This window comes from Camellia sinensis, chromosome 15 (assembly GCF_055761805.1).
Source record: "Camellia sinensis isolate YWXY chromosome 15, ASM5576180v1, whole genome shotgun sequence".
NCBI lineage: Eukaryota > Viridiplantae > Streptophyta > Magnoliopsida > Ericales > Theaceae > Camellia > Camellia sinensis.
In genome coordinates, this window is record NC_138975.1 from 126,395,636 (window position 1) to 126,415,841 (window position 20,206).

The 20,206-nt window shown below is 32.9% G+C and overlaps 1 protein-coding gene and 2 long non-coding RNA genes across 3 annotated transcripts; 1 reads left to right on the plus strand and 2 right to left on the minus strand.

The window, feature by feature from the left end:
• The first annotated feature begins 3,119 nt into the window (after positions 1-3,119).
• Positions 3,120-4,922, plus strand: LOC114322332 (UPF0481 protein At3g47200-like). The gene is made up of 2 exons (XM_082908563.1): positions 3,120-3,454; positions 4,472-4,922. The coding sequence occupies exons 1-2, from the start codon at positions 3,120-3,122 to the stop codon at positions 4,920-4,922; spliced, it is 786 nt and encodes a 261-aa protein (XP_082764689.1).
• A 6,827-nt stretch (positions 4,923-11,749) lies between these two features.
• LOC145813632 (uncharacterized) lies at positions 11,750-13,013 on the minus strand. Its single transcript, XR_014356822.1, has 3 exons — positions 12,679-13,013; positions 11,925-11,996; positions 11,750-11,808 (listed from the first exon to the last, which is right to left on the minus strand). It is a non-coding gene; the product is annotated as an uncharacterized LOC145813632 (long non-coding RNA).
• A 1,428-nt stretch (positions 13,014-14,441) lies between these two features.
• LOC114282233 (uncharacterized) lies at positions 14,442-16,626 on the minus strand. The gene is made up of 6 exons (XR_014356850.1): positions 15,763-16,626; positions 15,538-15,670; positions 15,042-15,160; positions 14,847-14,960; positions 14,682-14,716; positions 14,442-14,520 (listed from the first exon to the last, which is right to left on the minus strand). It is a non-coding gene; the product is annotated as an uncharacterized LOC114282233 (long non-coding RNA).
• Positions 16,627-20,206: the final 3,580 nt, after the last annotated feature.

A 20,206-nucleotide genomic window follows, 5' to 3' on the forward strand; every position in this document is an offset into this window, starting at 1 on the left:
ACAACTCAATTCAAGTTATGTTCTTGATCACAATTAAACCTTGAATTTACAAAATTATACCATGAATTCATACTCAATTACTCACCTAGAGGTTAAAATCTTCCAATTTAGAGCAAATTCTTGAGTTAATCTTCAAAATTTCCAAGCTTCAAGGTCAAAGCTTCAATCCTTCCACCCTCTCTCTCTAACTGACCCTCACTCCCTCTCTTTAGAGTGATTTTTCAGCTTTGCGCTCAAACAAATGAATAAAAGTGTAATAGAGCCGCTTACATAAGCTTTCTCTCTCTCAAACACATTTCATTATTACTAATTAATTGCGCACTATACCATCAATTTAATCTATTTAATTTGATCCGAATCAATTTTCAATTAAATTTCACCGTAGGCTCTAAAAATTACCCTAATCACAATGGCGTAGTCAATTTCGGTTTCTATGGCCGATAAGGCCTTCAATTTAAATTCTAAAGCATATAATCAAACAGATTTTCCTACGGTAAACAGATATAAATTCAAAACCACATATATTCATATAAATAGCACTCAAAATCATAGCAAACACTTAATCACAATCATAATTAGGATTAATTAGCATGATACGGAACAGGGTTATCACACACACATGTTTCGTAAATACTTAACTTATTACATTTCTTCTTAAGTGTGTTTCTAATTCATATCCTCATTGTTATGGCTTAAACCATGGCTTAAGAATCATGCCTAAGATGGAATGAAGATGCAATTATGCACTTTAAAAGACTTAGCAAAATTTTAGAAAACATGACAGTTTGCTTGAGCGAAGCTTTGGTCACTTGAGCGGTTTGAAAAGTCTACAAAAGTACTAGGAGCTCTCATTTCACACTCGAGCCAACTTCTTAGTCACTCGAGCCAAGTCTGAAAATAAATGGTGGTCGCTTGAACGGTCTTTTAGTCGCTCGAGCCAACCATTAATCTCTGTAAAACTTTTGAGAGCTTGCAAAGTACGCTCGAGCAAAGAAACCATCTCTCAAGCGAACCCTGCGAACTGGAATTTCCGGATTTCATCTTGAAGTTCCAAAACATAATCTTATCACATCAAAACTCATCCTTTTGGGCCAAAACTTAAGAAAACATTTAGAAACTTGTAGGATATCGTGAATTGAAGATCAGTTTGCAAATCAAGACCCAAAAACATCTCAATTCTTCCAAAATCAAACTTGAAACTTTATGTATATGCACATGCATGTAATGATATGGATTCAAAACTTCCAAAACATGCAAAAATGTAGTGTTTAAGTGTGGAATCAAAGTGAGCTCTCATAATTTGACAAAAATAAACACTTGCATATAAGAATTGAGTGAAAACTAAACTCAAAATTCATGAATTATGCATGCATGCAATGATTGAACTCAATTCTACATTCTAAGCTGAATTCTCATGCTTTATCTTCTATTTCACTTGATTTCAACTCATGTTCATAATTTAAAGGTTGAACTCTTACCTTAAATCTTGAGTTTTGGAGGTGTGGAGGTTAAATCTCTCAACTCCTTCCAATTCACTACCAATTCTTAACAATTCTTCCTTTTTATCCTCTTCGATCTTGGTCTCTCCCTCACTCTCTCTTCTTCTCACGTTTTGGCTCAAAGAATGAAGTGTAGAGTGTGTATGGAATGTTCTTGATGCAATATGAGCCTTATATAGGCTTACTTAGCATTTACAAACTAAGAGTGATTTAAACTAATCAATGTAGCTTAATTAAATCAGTTTATTCTAATTATTTGATTCCGAATCAATTTTTAATTAAACTTACTATAATATTCTAAAAATTCTAAATAACGCGTTGTCTTAATCAATTTCGTGTTCGGATGCCAGTAAGGCTCTCAATTTTCATATCAAAACAGAATTCTAAACAGATAATCCTATGATAGGCCCTCAATTTTGAGTGAATTTTTTTTCAGGCTCTTTCATTTTTATTTTTATTTTAAAAAAAGTATCAATATATAATGACTCTAAACTGCTTAAATGATCACATTTCATTAAGAAGCTCCTACTGAGTTGGAGGAAAACATTATCTTAAAAAAAAATAAGAGAAGGATGTCTTGATTTCATTAAATCAAAACATTCATACTTTTGTTATCTTTGCCAGCAACTCCCATTTGCGATTTCTCTGGTTCCTTCAACTCTTACACTACAGAAAAAGAACAAAGATGGGTCTTCCATAGGCATACCCAAGTCTGGAAGGAAGAAGCCAGAAAAGAGAAAAAGAAAACCCAACGATTTTTGCTCTGAAACAGCTTGTTCAGGTCCTTGAATTCCATTTTAGCTCATCGATGTCGCTGTCACAAACAGAACGTAGAAAACTGTGTCAAATCGAAATCAAGAAGCAGCTTGCTGAAGTCAAACCCGGCAAAAGGGTTGTTTCATCTTTGAGGTTCCAAGGAGCCTCCGAAAACTTGAACTCAATGCATATCTCTCCCACGTTATTTCAATAGGCCCTTATCATCATAGAAAGCACGAGCATCTCAAGGAAATGGAAAAGCATAAGAGGTAGGTTCTCAAGCATTTCCTCCAGAGGACCCAATTGAAACTTGAAAGCCTTGTGGATTTAATGTCTGGGCTCAAAGACAACACACGAAGCTGCTACGACAAGTCCGTTGAAGATTTCAGTAGCCAACAATTTGTGGAAATGATGTTGCTCGATAGTTGTTTCATACTCGAGTTGCTCTATTTCTATGCGAATTGGTGGGAGAATTAGACCTACCAGTCAGAGTGGTGGAATCCGATTATCTACCGTGGTTTCTTGCCGTTTATACAACGCAACTTGTTAATGCTTGAGAATCAATTGCCACTTTATCTGCTTGTGGTCTTGGTTACCCGCACGCTTGGCATGAAGCCCATTCTACTAGTAATAGCATTATTGCCACACCACCACCATTGGCTGATAAGTGCGCAACTACTAGTACTAGTAATAGTAATAATACTAATAGTTGTAATAACATTATCACACAACCACCACCACTACCACCATCACCTGCAGCAGCTTTTGAGTGGGCTACTACTAGTAATAGTACTATACTAGCAATATTACCATACCACCACCACCAGCTGATGAGAGGGCTAGTACTAGTACAACCAATATTACATGTCACCAGCTGATGAGTGGTTTCCTGACCTTGAGAAAACAACATTGAATGAGTGGGTTGCTAACCTTGCTTTGAAGTTTTTCGAGCCGGTCATTCCTTGGGTTTACGAAACACCACCCGAGTATACGCTAAATACTAAACTACCACTTCACCTCCTGGACATTGTTCGCCAGATCTTAGAACCAACAAAACCTGAAGATCATAAGCATGATGATGAGCTTGGCCAACAACACAACCCTCAACTACCGACCCATTATGTTACGAAGCTAAGGGGAACTGGGATTAGTTTGAGAAAAAGGGATTCACCGAAAATCACAGATATCGATTTTGTTAGGTTTTTATTCTTGGCAATCCCGTTTGACAAAACTCCTTTCAGTTGTACTTGTTTTCGCACTTTTATTTCAGTGAGGCTATGAGTTTGTTAGATGCGAATCCAACCCTAATTGTGCCGTGCAGAGAAGTTTGTGATGTTAATACTTTCAAGATTGCCACTTCGCTAATTATAACGAGGATTGAGCTGCCCGGTCAGCTCGTGGGGGTCCAAGAGGCAGCGCCCCTTGGCGGGTCCGGGGCAGCGCCCCTTGGCGGGTCCGGGGCAGCGCCCCCGAAGCAAAATGCAAAATTACATTCGAAGTTGCATGTCTGCCCTTGCTCGTTCGAGCGAAGGCTGCGTCTGTGTAAAAACCTGAAAGAGATGAATGTACGCTCGAGCGAAGGGTGCGTGGCTCGAGCGAAGCCACTTATGGAAAATACGCGTTTTTGGTTCCTCGCTCGAGCGAGAGAGTCTTCGCTCAAACGAGCATCGCGATTCAGATTTCTATAAGTACGTGATTCAATCAGATTTTAGGATTACTTCTCCAGATCTTCTTCTTGGGTTCTAGGGTTTATATCTGGGGATATTTTGCTAGTTTTCTTTAATGTTTTGATTGAGTATTCAACTAATGGTTTAAAGAGTATACATCAAAGGATTATTTGTTTGTTCTACACAAAAGAGAGAGTTGTTCTTCGGTGGATTCTGAAGAATTTGAGCCTGAAGCTTTGATGGATTCTAGAGTGGCTCATCGTCAAGACAATTCCAAGGTGAAGACGGGGTTGGAAGAGGTACATAGGGGTTGGTTCAATTCGGGCGTGGATTCGCTAGGTAATTGAGAGTATACCGGTGCAAATTCCTTTATATCTTCTTAGTGGATTGTTTTGTGGCTGCTGTCCGTGGTTTTTTTTTTTATCACAATTGGAGGTGTCCAATTGTAATTTTTTCACGTAAAATTATTGGGTCGATTTGTCTTGATTGTTTGATTGGGATTGTTGTTTACTGCTTAAAATTGATACATAATCACAAATCAACATCTAGAGGATTTCTAGATTTTTCAGGTTTTGACAAGGGAAAGCTCTTAATCCCACCCCTTCGTATCCATGACTCTACCAAGTCGATCTTCCTTAATCTCATGGCTTTGGAGCAATGTTATCATCCAGAATGGGAAAGATATATCACCCCGTACGTCAGTTTCATGGATAGACTAATAGACTCTGTCCGAGATGTGGAGTGCTTGCAAACGAAAGGGATTATAGTTCACGACTTGGGAAGCGAAGAAGATGTTGCTAATCTCTTCAACAATCTTTGCAAAGAAATTGTTGTTCCTACAAATACCAACAATTACTATCTCGCCAATGTATCATGTGATCTCAATAGATATTACACAAAATGGCGTAATTGGTGGGCGATATTGAAGCATGAGTACGTGAAAGATCCTCGGAAAATTCTTTCTATTGTCGCTGTCATTTTAATAACAACAATGATTTAAACCACTAAAAAATGCATCACTAATAACACTAATGCATTAGGAATGGCAGAAAAAAAGGAAAAAAAAAAAAAAGAAAAAAAAACACAAGGCATAGAAAGTGGGCAGCGCCTACTGCAACATCATTAGCGCTCTCCCTAGTGCTCTCTTTTTAGTGCTTCAAAGCATTTTTCCTTTAATAATTCTTTTCACCTCCGCACAGACTATCTATACACTATATTAGGTTACTACCAGTAGCTCCTCAATCCTTCTCTTGACTTGTTTGTTTGTTGTTGTCCCTTAAGTTGATTGTTTATGGCTTCTTTTTTTTTTCTTTTTCTTTTTTTAATTTTGTTCCCAACTGTTTGTTGTTTATCCAGCTTATATTTTATGCAATCAAAGTAATTTCAATAAGATGAAAAGATTATAATTATTCTAAAATTGAGTGATGGGTGTTTTCTCATTTTTGTTCGTACATTAACAAATTTCAATTTGAAATAAATCGCTACAAGCAAGCTTTTTACCTTTTCTCGTTCAAGTAGTATGTTCTAAAAAAGCCAGTGGGTCATTTATGCAAATAAAATCTTGGGTAAATTACACTTATCTTGCCTAAAGTTTAATGAAATTATAGAAATCTCCCTTCAAGTTTCTAAAATAACTTAAACATTCTTTGAGATTTAGTTTTCAATTGTACTAACCTCTCTTCAAGTTTGATGAAATCTATAAACATGCTTAAGATTTTTGAAATGACATAAGCCTCCATTGAGATTTAGTTTTCAACAATACTTACCTCCTCGAAAGTTTGATGAAATTGTAAAAATTACCCCTAAGCTTTCTAGAATGACAAAAACCTTCATTGAGGTTTAATTTTCTAGGGGGACTTACGTGAAAATCCTACTAAGTGAACTTATTGTCTAATAGTTCTTATAATAATTAATAACATTTTTCATCATATACTATTAAAACATGTGATTAATTGTTAATTTTCAAAGACAGTTTGAAAATTTTGTCACAAAAAATGTCATCAATTATAAGTTTTAGCGACAGTTTAAAAAAATTGTCACAAAAAAGTCACTAATTTTCAAGTGTTAACGACAGTTTGAAAAATTCGTCATCGAAAAACGTTACTAATTATAAGTTTTAACGATAATTTATAAAAACTGTGACAAAAAAAAAAAAAAACTAATTGTCAGTTTTTAGAGACATATAAAAAATCGTCACAAAAAATTATTTTTAATGACGATTTAACTAGGACTTATTTTTAATAAAACTTGATAGAAATTAAGCCTAACTATTATGACCTATTGATAGTTACCCAATTTTTTATTCGGTAAAATTCATATACCCTCTAGAGGTTCAATTTCTTGTGATCAAATATGGTCAGAAAACCCTCAAAGATCTTGTGGTTTGACACAAAAGCAGTTTACCCTCCTATGGTTCAAATATGATCAAAAAGTTTTTATGTAATTTTGGACCAAAATGTAACTATAGATGTGAAATGACTATAATACCCTCAAATTTTATATTTTTATTAATTATAAATTTTTAATTATTTATTGTAATTTTTAACCTTTTATTCTAATTTTAATTTAATTATATTTTATCTCACAATTAATTTTAAATTCTTAATTATTTACTGTAATTTTTAACGTGTTAATCTAATTTTAATCTAATTATATTTTAAATAAATTCTTAAGTATATTTTATATTTTAGATCAATCCTTAATTATATTTTAATTAATATATTAATTTAATTTTAGATTTGGAGAAAATAGGGGATAAAATATCTTTTTGTTGTATTAATGTCATTTAATTTTTTAAAAAAATCAAACCCACTCTAAAAAATGGTATGAGTGATACACTTTTCGTTAGTTTAGAAGGAAAATCTAACAGCGACAGTTTAGTACAAAATCAAATGGGGCTTTTTGACTATATTTTAATCATAAGAGGGTAAAGTGTTCCAGATCCAAATCACAAAGGGTAAAATGAATTTAACATATATATATATATATATATTTATATATATATATTATATAGATTCTTGTTCTTTTACTTTATCAAAAAAAATTGACAAAAATATTGATATCATTAAATAATTTAATTATATATTTAATTTATCCTTTAAAACTGTGTCCAATTACAAATAATAAAAAAGTACAATTTTATTTTCTCTCTTTATTATGCCTGCAATAATTTTTTTTTTAATAACCGGGCATTCGGGCCAACTTACGTGCACCTTGACTAATCCCGTGAGATCAATCTCATCACTCACTTGCGAAGACCCCATTTAAAGCTAGAGCAAATGCTTTGTATGGATTGGCACTAAGGAGTTTATTGAGGTTAGTGAATATAGAACCTAAGGCCTAAAGGGAATACATCCCCAGGCCCCAAATTATGCCCACTAGGCCAACCCCTTATGGTTATGCCTGCAACAATATTATTGTTGATTGCGTGCACCTCATATATTGAAAATTCCTAGCATCGTAAAAAAAATAACATAAAATGTTGAATAATTTAGTTACATTTCTAATTTTACCTTTTAAAATTGTATCCAATTAAAAAAAATATAATTCTTATTATTTTTTTTCTTCTTCTTTGTTATCCTTGCAGTTGTTGATTATGTTTACCTCCTTTATCCAAAACCCCAATAAGAATTATATATATTTTTTATTTGATTGTAATTGGAAACAATTTTAAAAAGTAAATTAAAAATGTAGTTAAGTTATTTGAAGATGTCAATATTTTTTTATTATTCTTTTTACTATAAAGTAAGAAAGAGAAAATCTATAATAATAATAAAAAAAACTACTATAGTTTGCGGGCCGACAATGTGAATTTACCTTATGCATTATTTGGGCAAATGTACAATAATTGTTTTTGTTACACAATAATATGTATTGTAATAACTGTATATTATAAAAAAAAAAAAAAAAAGTTGCACAGATAAATGTAATGAAATATTTATTCCACAATACTTGGTAGCTCGAATTTATGTGACCTGAATGACTCGAATGTATCAAAACGATTCAGGTCACACAAATTCGAGCTACCAAGCATTTTTCATATTTATTATAGAATGACTTTTTAGGTAGAGTGATAAATGAACCAAATAGCTGAATCTTAATTTATTAAAAGCTAGTTCAAACTCAGTAAGTTAAGTAAACATACTAATCTTAAACACATTTTAAAATTTATTAAAATTTTCAAATCACACTTAAGTAATTTGGTTTGGTTCCACTCAATAATACTAAAATTGTATAAAAATACTAAACAATTTTATCTCAACTTTTCTGTTTGAAATGGACTTAAATCTTTCACATATTTAAATAAATTTAAAAATTCATTAAAATTTTCAAACTCAAAATCTAAACAATTAATTTGGGAATAAAGCTTGAGACCCCCACCCCCAGTGACCCCAGTGCTACGTGGCACCGCGTGATTGGAAAGAAAGAAAAAAAAAATATTTTTGGCCTATTAGGGGTGCAGGGGGTGCCCCCCACTGGGGTCCCTAGCACCACTGTTGATTTGGCACGTTGGCTCGGTTTTCCCCCACCTATAGGCAACCAACCAACCAACTTTTATGTGTGCATTTAGGCTTATTTTGAGAAGTGGGTTAAAAGTCACTTCCTAACTTTTAATCCACTTTCTTCTTTTACAAAAAAGTCAAAAAGTAACTTTTAACTATCTTCCCAAAACACCCAATGTCACCTTCTACCATGTCTTAATTATGGGGGTCCATACTTGGGGGAAAATTATTGAATACGTTAGTACCATTGTCAAGATTTTTTGTCCTCAAATAATCTTATTTTTATATCTTAATTCACTCACCAATTATTTGATCATATGAGAATATCAAGATATGAAAATCTCAAGATATATCTAATAATTATGAGTGAATTGAGATAGAAAAACAGGATTATTTGGGACAAAAGATCCTTGCCCCCATTGCTAAGTCTCCTTTTTTATGATCATGCTCCTATGCTCCTTTAGATTTCTAGAAAATGTTATATGAAAATAGACTTTATTATCTAGTGCTTTTAAAACACAAATAAAAGACAAAAAATAAATAACACAAGACATCTTTTATTACATTCAATACATTTGAGTGAAATTAATATATATTTTAACATTTTTATATATTTTTAAGATACTTTTTATACATTTTCCAATATTAAACAATGTCTAGAGTGAAAAAGACGTGCCCAAAAAAAAAAAAAAAAATAGAGAGAGAGTTATATGATAACTTGGTTTAACTTTTTGATCATTTTAACCAAAAAGCCACATGCCAAACAACCCTTAAGTTTAAATTTAAATCACATAAGTAAATTTTTCATTTAATTTTTTTTTCAAAAAATAAATATCAATAATACTCTAATTACTTTAAAGGCAGATTTTTTTACATTTTATTTATAATAATAATAATAATAATAATAATAATAATAATAATAAGTCAATTGATGAAATGAAGTCTAACTCGGTAGGAAATGAAGATATTATGATTTTGAAGGTGGTCACAAAAAACTATTGGTTGAACACATAATATATGGTCTTTTTTAAGACAAGATAATTTCTACACAAAATGGAACAAGATGATGATTCATTTATGAACACAAAAATCTCATACTTCTACAATAAATTATGTAATATTTATCCCCCCAAAAAAATGTAATATATAATAAAAAAAATACATAATAAAGTATACATAATACGTACCTTCACTGCTGGAAAAAAGACTTTTAGCGGCGTTTTAAAAACGCCGATATATGTCTGAAAAACGCCGCTAATTCCTTTAGTGACGCTTATCACCAAGCGCCGAAGACGCGGCCGTCGCTGTAAGTTTATGACGCTTTAAAAACGTCGTTAAATTAGTATAGGTTTTTAAACGCCGCTAAATGTGATAATCAACGGTAACATGACGTCACACTGGCCTTCAGCGACGCTTTAAAAACGTTGTAATAGCTTTTTAGCTATTTAAAATATATAACTACAGTGGCGTTTTGAAAAACGCCGCAATAGATTTTATTTTTTTTTTAACTATTAATTTTGTAAAATTTACCTGTAAAAATAGCAATAATGAATAAAACTTTGTATAGACATATATTTCTGTGAGATTACTATTCCCTCACATCTATAATAGTACCCAATACATCCTTCAAGAAAAAAAATCCAATAATTTCAATCCCAACATCATTCTACCTGTGTATGTTTTAAATTGTTTATTGATAGAATATTTCTAGAACACATCAGAGGATTTACAAAGAACCCACAAATCCCTGTTGTATTTTATACAAGTGCATGAATCAATCACAAAAAAGAAAAATAAAATAAAATCTATGATTTCTCAAATCAATGTCTTCAATTTGGAATGTTCACCATCTCAGCTTGGCTGGGAAATACTGCAAAAAAGTTCACTAATAAGAATGCAAAAAATCAAGATAAAAAAAGAAAAAAATAACACAAAAAGTTCGCTCAGGAAGAAATTCGAGTACCTTTTTTTGAATAACACAAAAACTGAATTTAATAGCACCTAACCCATTACCTGAATTGACTGCAGAATGAACATCTAAACACTCAGAATTAATCAAATACCATACCTTCAGTATAGGCATGTTGTCCTTTTCAATTGATGGAAGTGCCTGTAAAGTCAACATAAGCTACAAAATCACAGATTAAACTGTTTTTCAGTAACTAAACAGACAGAATCACAGATTTGAAGCTCAAATAACAAACAATCAACAATCAAATTAAACTTCATAAACACAATCATATACATACACACACACACACACACACATATATATATGCAATTTGTATAGATCAAAAAGAAAGTAGAGAAACGAAACATACCTTGATCGGCGATCTCGCAGTGACAGTGAGGAACAGAACAGAGCTCAAGAGGAGAATCAAACAACAGAACATCAATTTCTGAAGGCACATGCACAAATACCCAATAAATATCTTATATTTGATTCAAAACAGTGGGCCTTTCATTTGGGATTCAAATTCCCAATAAATAGCCCACATACTCTGCATTCTTTCCCATAACAGAATCAACTATAAAGTAGGTAAGATTCAAATTTTGTTTACTCAGATTCAGAATATGGTATCCACAAACCTAATATATGTATGTAAAGACAAACAGATACAAATATATGTCAACATTTATATATATTATAGATGCAACACAGATAAACTACAAAAGGGAAAATCAGATAAACTACAAATTTGTCTATCACTACAACTAGATTTTCATTAAAAAGAAGAAATATAGGAGAGAGTGAAAAACATTCCAAAGCACTTACAGCAAATCTCAGAAGAAGACATGATTTTCCAACTCCAGAATCTCCAATCAGCAGAAGCTTGAACAAGTAGTCATTGCAAATGACAAAAGGAATAATAACCTTTTCATTTTAAACTCAGCTGAAAAATTACAAAATACTTAACGAGGAAATACACCTTCAACATTTAATTGAATAATATAGGCCTATGGTAAATATAAAAAAAAGAGTAATCATTTTCCACAAAACAGATATTTCCTGTAGTGAAGGAATGCTCATTCATTAATGCAAAAGCAAATATACCAACATAAAAAAATATACTGAGCTCCAAAAGCAACCATAAGGTACTTATTTAGCAGTAGTACCAACATAAATGTGCAATGTCAATGAGGTAGTGCAATGGAAAAGTTGATGGTCAAATGCACCTGCATATATCACATATCATTTTCACTCTCCTTCTCCAGCTGAGTCTCTTTTTCAGCCCACTCACATGGATTAAATGATACAATGATCCCATTTCCACGTATTCAGTCACCATGGACAAAGGGGTTGTTTTCCTCTGGGGCCTCTCATCTGGGGCCTCTCATCTGGTTGTTTTCCTCTGTTTCAGTGAAGAACTTCACCTCTCTCTCCTAACAGACAAAGGGGTAAAACACATCACCCATAGAAAATTCAATTAATCAAATCTATATAAATGAGCCAAAAAGCCACAACCAAGTTAAAAGAGTGAAAAGTTTAGTGGCAGTACCATATTCTCATTGAAGCTCAATATTGAAGCTACATTACCACAGCGATAACAATAATTTGGAGCAGACCATACCTGATAAGCCAAGAAGCACACAGTAAAATTAATTAAAATATCACCAAATCTGAAGTGATGTTATATACACTAGTCATGTTACATAGACTCAAGTCCCCCTATCAAGTGTGGATATTATACATCTAAACTCCCAAATTTCTTGGCATGTTTCTCTTATTTCTCAAGGCAGAATACTGACTTTATGTAAGACAGTGTAAAAGCAACAGAAAATGAAAAAATAAAAAACAATTTCTTAGTATTCGTGTTTTATTTCCTAAGGTGGAATGGTGACTTTTCTTCAAGATGGCACTTCACTTGCTCTAAAGCAATCATGTCACAAAGAAACATAATAAGGGAGGTCTATCAATTAATTACACAGTAAATTTGCATAACTAAACATGCTTGTTGGGCCCAGTTTTGACTGGACATGTCAGACACACAGCCCATATCCTTACTCCAGCCATATGTTTAGAAGTGTCCATGTAACATAATACACTAAGTTAAAGACTTCACAACTCATAGTTACAAGGCCTTTATCTTGAAACATGTATTTAAGACCTTCATGCACAAGTTAATCTGCACAAAGGGGGATTCATTAGCGGAAATAAGGAAATTTAAAATTGTAATTTTCCAACCAACAAAATTACTATATACATCAGAAATTAAAAACTGAGGTGATGCAGTTGGTCAAGATGGATCCTACCATTCAAGATCAATGCACGTAAGCTCAAAAGAGATTTGACCTCATCCATTGATTTAAGCTTATTTTTGCCAGCATTCAGCACCTGCTTCACAAGAACTAGAATAAATTAAATTTGGAAAGTGTCAATTTAGTTTTAATAATTTAAAAACTAAACCAGTGAAAAAGACCACTCTATCAAATTGATTGAACAATCAAAATCAAAAGAGCAGTTTTCCTTCAATATTTGTTGATTATGTAGTAATAGTAGTATATTGAACTCAATTTTGCTTACTTTGAAACATAACAGAATTTCAACCTTTGTAAACACAAAAGGTAAATATAACAGAAAGGTAATATTAGCAACATACCCAAGCAACATATCAAAATGTACCACTGTTTATTCCAATAGTCAATTAACAGAAGCAGCTACAAAAATAAACTATAAGCTTTTTAAGCTGCTTGGGAATAATTCACACATTAATATATATGTGCATATATTCATAAATTTCACAATTTTAGATGACAATCCCCAGAATTGAAACCCCAATTATCCATTCCAGCAGCCATATTTCTCAGGAAACAAACAGCACAAAACTTTTCCAATTAAACAACAAGAAGAAAAATGATTCGAACAAATATTTGATCACCATACAATCCCGGAAGTTCTAATTCCACAACCAAATAAAAAAAACCTAATTCCATACCAAATATTCGAACAAATGATTCAAACAAATGTTGTGTTTAGGTCTCATTGTTTTGTTTAGTTGGATTTAGCAGTGGGTTCATTGTTGTATAAAGATCTGTATATAAAAATTTTCACCAGATACTGAAATATATACAGATCTTTATATGCGTATTGTATGTGATTGGTATCGGGAGAGAAGGATTACTTAGTTACAGAGTCAAATCGAAACAACGAAATCGAAGCGTGTTGGTCGTGATCACAGAAAGAGCTGAGAAATAGAGTTGACTCGGACGCGTTGCTCTGTGTAGTATTCAGCCATGAACTCTTCAATGGCATCACATGAAGTAATTTGCCAGTTTTCTGGCTTCCTACAAACAATATATATTTTCTATTATTTCTAATTTCTCATCATTTGTTGCACTCCCCTAGCACATCACCAATCTATTGGACAATAAAAGCCCAACAATCTATGCCCAAGATTTGTACCAAAAACCATCAATCCATCTGATATGCCAAGACATTAACCAAAGAAACTCTGCGCATTTATGACTTCCAACAAAGAGTTTTCAAAGTTTGTAATCAATAAAAATCAAATAAAAGTTTCTAGACATGTCTACTCCCAACATTCAAAATCTGATAGTTGTTTCCATAATTACTATTCCAATGCGAAGTATTATCCTTTTAGTCTTAGTCCATGAGGAAAACATGACAACAAAACAAAATGGAAAATAATGAAACATGACAGCAGTAGGGAGTGGGGCACTTGTCTATGGCACCTACATGTCAGGTAGCACAACAATTTCATGCATCTCACGTGAAAATCTCAAATAAGTTTTCGAAAGTGAAAAAGGGAGCAAGCACCAAGCACCAAGCACAAGCACATGTATTGTTTAAGCTTGCATATATAAAGATGAAACCATCCAGTAATGCATCTAACGATTCTCACGAAATGTGAGGAGACACGTACCTCACATTCTCACGAAATGTGGACAGATCCCATAGATCTTCTGTTGAGAGAAAGTTCCCCTGTAATTACCACTGTTGCTGTTATACATTTAAAGGCATTTCCAATAGCACCACGGCTGCATCAGAACAAGTACCTGGTCCTTATCTTTATCTGTTTGTTCCTGCTGAATTACTTTTTGAAGCCCTTCTTTTGACATCTGAGGCTGGTACACCTGCAGAAGATTAGAGCGGTTCTTAAAAGCAACAAAGACAAATCACGCATCAAGTTCTCAAACTGCAACAAAAGTGGTAATAACATTAACTAAATTATTGATGTGTCAAAACCTTTTCTTCAATGGTTCTAGTACTCAAAAATCTATAGATATACACTCACTTTTTTTGTCCATCTCTCCAGACTCTTGCAGCAGCCTGCATGAGTCAAAAAATAATAATAATAACAATAAAAGACAAAAACACAGAAGCCATGGAAAAACAATAGGGTAATTTCTTTTTTGAAACACGTCAAGGTCCTGTATGAAAATTTAGGGAAAGTAATTACTTGTTTGTCATTGGCAAGATTCCAATCAGGGTCAAATAAGACCAGTCGATTCCCACCTATCAAATTGAGGCCACAACCACTAGCCTTGCTGCTCAAGAGAAAGACAAACTCTTCCTGACAGATGTAAATTGAACTTGTTTCATCAAGTCAGCTCACATAGTTGCATATTCAATTAATGGACCAAAAATTATGTACCTTAGATGGATCATTAAAGCGGTTCACCAACTTTTTCCTTTTACTGATTGATGTAGTTCCATCAAGCCATAGGAACAGATATCTTCTCTCCCGACACAATTGAGCAAAAGGTCCAATGTCTGACGAATTAAAACTAAGTTATTTAACACCAAACAAAACCAAAAATAATAATAATAATAATAATAATCTTATGGGAAAAGAAGTGCCACAAGTAATTGCTTGATGGACAGGAAACATAACCAGACAACTTGCATAGCAGTAAACATTCTCATAAGCACACAAAAAAAAAAAATATCAATTTCACTATGAGAACATTTTTCTGAGTTCTTTTTTGGGAGCGCGAAAACTACAGCATCCAAATAATTCCCACATGGCTGCAGCTTCTAAGAACTATGTGTTTTGTGTGAGACAAAAAGCTAAGGCAACAATACATTGTTTGATTTGTACTTCAGACTAACCAGTTACTTCAGTTGGCAAGAATCAATCTAAGAACTACCTGTGTGTAGTTTGAGACCAAGACAATTCGATCATCTGTTCTCTGGTACAGCTGGGAGAGAAACTGGGCTAAGACATGCATTTTTCCAGATAATTCAACCCAAACCCCCTCGCCACCAGTCCAAGATCCAGATCTAACAGAACAGATAGAACTCCAAGATATCAAAAATATTGGAAAAGAGTTTCAGAAATGTAAACCAAAGAAAATATGGAAGCAATGACTTACCTTCCAGAGAACATTTCTGGAGGGAAAAAGCGCAAACAGTCCTCAAATCAGGTGAATAAAAAAAAAAATTAGACATCAAAAGCATTAGTGGAATCTAAAATCCAAGTAAACACAAAGCACGGTAGTCTCTTCTATGGCTTGGACAGGAGTGAAAAAAGCCCCACAAAATATCCTTTAAACTTTAATCAGCATTTTTTATTAGCCAATGACCATCATGCATGCACCTAATTCAACCCATGAATTGCAAATTTTTAAAGGTGATCCATATATTTGGAAAGTTTGTCTATAGTTTCCTATTAATGTCTAAAACCCAGGGGAAAAAGGGGCAAAAAAAAAAAAGAAATCTAACAGAGAACAAGAAATGGAGAACTTCAACTTGAGCTTGGCATATAAACAAACACGTAATATACACAAATAAATCCAAATATACATACACACAAGATTTGAAGGTAGAGAAAATGAACAGATTGGAGATTCGTACCTCAAGCTAAAGAGAATCTTGAAAAAGGAAAGTAAATGTATATATGGGTAAGTGTATATTCAGAGATCTTTCAACTTTTTCAACATAACAGATCAAAAAAGGATGTGTTTAGACACAAATCAACTCCTCCTCCTCCTCCTCTCTCTCTCTCTCTCGCTCACATCCAGACTTGAAGCAAATACTTAAATCTAGTTCAACGAAGCAGAGAGTGAAGAAAAGAAGAAAAGGATGTGTTCAGACACAAATCAACTTGTAGTTTCTTTCTTACAATTTCAATTTCAATAACCAAATCGAGAGAGACGGGAAAGAAGAGCTTGAGAAAGAGAGAGAGAGAAATCGATACCTCGCTGGTGCAGATGGCGGTGGCGGTGGCGGTGGAGGTGGAGGTGGCGGTGGCGATGGAGCTTCGAAATCGAAATTGCAATTACAGATGCAGATGAAATCGAAATCAGAGAAATCGAGCCGGTGCAGACGGTGGTGGCGGTCGAGCTTCAAAATCGAAATCGCTCTGAATCTCAAAGGTGAACCTGTGAGAATGATCTCAGATTCAAAATAAGCTTCGAAATTGAGAGAGAATCATCGAAACATAGATTTCGAAATCGAAATTGAAATCGAGAGAGAGAGAACTTCGATTAGGGCTACAGTGAGAGATGAATCGATTTGTTGAGACGGTTTAGAGAGAGAGAGAGAGAGTGAGTGAGTGAGACAATAGGGCTACAAAATGTATTATATTTGATATTCACCGCTCGCCCATTTGAAAGAGAGAGATAGGACATTCGAAGGCGCTTTCAAACGCCTTTGGTTATTAAAACGGTGCCGTTTTGATTTTAAAAAAAGCGACGTTTAAAAAACGCCGTTAAATAAACGTCGCCAAAACTCATTTTTCTTGTAGTGCTTAGAGTGTCTCAAACGCTTACTTAGATTTGGAATCAAATTTAAATTTGATGAAACATACTTATTTTTTTTCCTCCAACCCTGACATCATACCTATATCAATTCAGGAGAAAAGCGAAAGGTTTATCCAATTGAGAGAAACTTCAGCGTTCATTAAATTTTGGGTAAATTACGCTGAGACCCTCTAAGATTTCTGTTTAATACAGATCACTCTTCACGTTTGAAAAATTAAATTCCTCTCCCTGAGATTTGTAATCTCATTACAAATTATCCCATGAATTCTTGACGTCATGCCCTAAAATTTTCTAAATGACTATTTAGCGATTTTTCCTACCATTTCTTCTTCCTATCATTATGACTACATTCAACAACTTTCTATCATTAAATTTTGCCTGAACATATTCTTATTGAGTGATGATATAGAAATATAAATTTTATATAAAATTTTCAAACACAACAATATAACTTAATGATGACCTTTCACTTTAAAACAAAAAACCCATAAACTCGATTTATATTTACAAGATCATATCACAACATTTTTACGATATTTTTTGTATAAATTTTTATATATGAATAGAATTATTCATTTTTATTTCCACCATTATTTTTCTTTCTCGTCTATTCACCCACATTTATTACAGTATTACCAAATATCGTCATTCACATTTATTATAGTATTACTAAATTTTAGTATTTTTGTATTTTTTTTTTGTATATGGTGAATTTTAAAAAAAAAAATTTAAAAATATTATACTTCTTAAGTATATCTACATTAGGTGTATCTAAATTTTTTTTTTTAAAAAAATATTTAAAATATAAAAAAATTCAATAAAAAAAAACACGAAAAATAAAAAAAAAATCATTTTTTGGTGTGAATTAAACCAAAGAAAATGATTTTTATTTCTCTTGAAATGACATTAACAAAATATTAGCATTATTTTATTATTTTATATGTATAAAGGCTAATGGACAAATATGTCATTTTAATCTAACAGGAGGGTAAGTGTAATTTTTCAAACGAATATGTATTAACAGAAACCTCAGGGGATGTCAGTGTAATTTACCCTTAAATTTTTTGAGAAAGCCATTACGCTTCACCTACACCAGACGACCGATCGGTTACATGCAAAGTTGCTCATTGCTGCTTGCAAAGTTGCATATTGCTAGTTGTCCTACCAATCTGTTGGCACCATAAATAGTAATATTATTATTATTATTGCAGGACACGTGGCACTTTCTTGATCAATCAGAAGTTAAGATAAGTTACAAGGTAGTGGTCTTGCATGGCGGAACATGAAAAACAACGTGGAAGAAGTTAAAGCACATGTGAAGAATATGATGAACAAAGTAACTTAATGGAAGGTATTGAGAGATATGTGGCATTGTGGGAATAAAGGTGAAAGAGTAGGTAATTTTAGGTGGTTATTGGGTAGTTATTGTTGGATGTTTTTTTTCCCATAAATAGTCATTGATGGCTACATTATGAGGACCTAGACCCAGATCTAGAAATCAGTCTATTTTACTTTGCATTTTTTTCCAATTCTTTACATTTTCAGTCATTTACTTTCTCGCACTACATTTCAGTTTCTTAGGAGTAGTTCTAAGTTAGTATGTTCATTGCTATAATATCCTTCGAAGCTATGGAAGTGTGAAGGTATAATTGTAAACACTTGTTTACTTAATGAAATTTATTTTTTGACACTGTTCTCTCCCTCCTTTTATTATTGTGATTAGTTCCTTTGAATTTTCTCCTAAAACAAGCCACCAATAAAAGTCCTATACATTGAGGCTAAAAGAATTTCGAAACAATTGTCTAATTAATTGGTTGGCATTTATTATTTCTGTAAAGACTTATTGACCCTTGCTGACATGCTTTAATTACACTTTTAACCTTTGAAAGCCAAAAAAGCCAACATATATTATTTTGCACGCCTAGTGGGACGTCAAGTGTAAGAAAAGAAAAATGAATTGGATTCGTCTATTTCAAATAACCTAGTTGAAATATTTTGGCATAAACAAAAAATTTTGGATCTTCAAGAAGAGATCAATTTTCTTAATGAAACAAACTTCCATCCGTTATAATATTATTTGGTGAAATAAAAAAAAAATAATTTAATTGGAGAAATTCATGAACTTGATTTGGACATTCGCCAATAGAATGATGAGTTGTCAACTCTCACTACCAAGTCTTTAACCGAGGCTTTGATGGTCGGAATTGGTAAATTTTTTCAAAATTCTTTTAGTGTTGAAAATGGAAAAAGAAAAGAATTGATTTCATCAATGGCTCGGGTGGTCAAAAAACTCATTTTTAAGGAGCCAATTCATGAAAATAACATGGCTAAAAAGCATGTTGTTGAGCCAAACATGGTTAAAAATGATGTTCCACATAAAGCTTGGAGGATTGAAAAACCTATTCTTGGAGAGTCAAACCATGGAAATAACATGTCTATGAAAACTTTTCATAAGCCATTAATGGCTAAATTGGAACAGCCCATTAAGCCAAAAAATGATGAAACTCATATGGAGAATTTTCATAAGCCATTAATAGCTAAAATGGAACTACCCATTAGACCAAGAAATGATGAAACTCACATTGAGGGTTTTCATAATCCATTAAGGTATAAAATAGAAAAACAGCCCCATTTGTCAAAAAATGATGAAAGTTATTTGGCCGATGAACATGTTCTCAAGCCAAACATGGCTAAGAATGATGAACAATTTAAAGTTCGCGAATCTGAATTTTTGAAATTATTCAAAATGTCAAGTTGTTTGAATTTTTAAGGCCATCTTGTACTATGGTTCTTGGTGTTCAAAATCTTTTTTAGATTTGTGGTTCGCATCAAAATTTAATTTTTGATGAAATGGGTAATAAAAAACTCATCATTAAGCATTGTTTTGATGAGTTTGATGCACTAAACAACAACTTAACCGTTTGAAATGTTGAACTTGGCTAAGAATGGCCAATTTATTCGAAGTAATGGCAATTTAACTTTATTTTATTTTAATTTCTGAAATTTTCAAGCTTTATGGACAACCACATAACACCATAATTAACTTTGTGGAGTG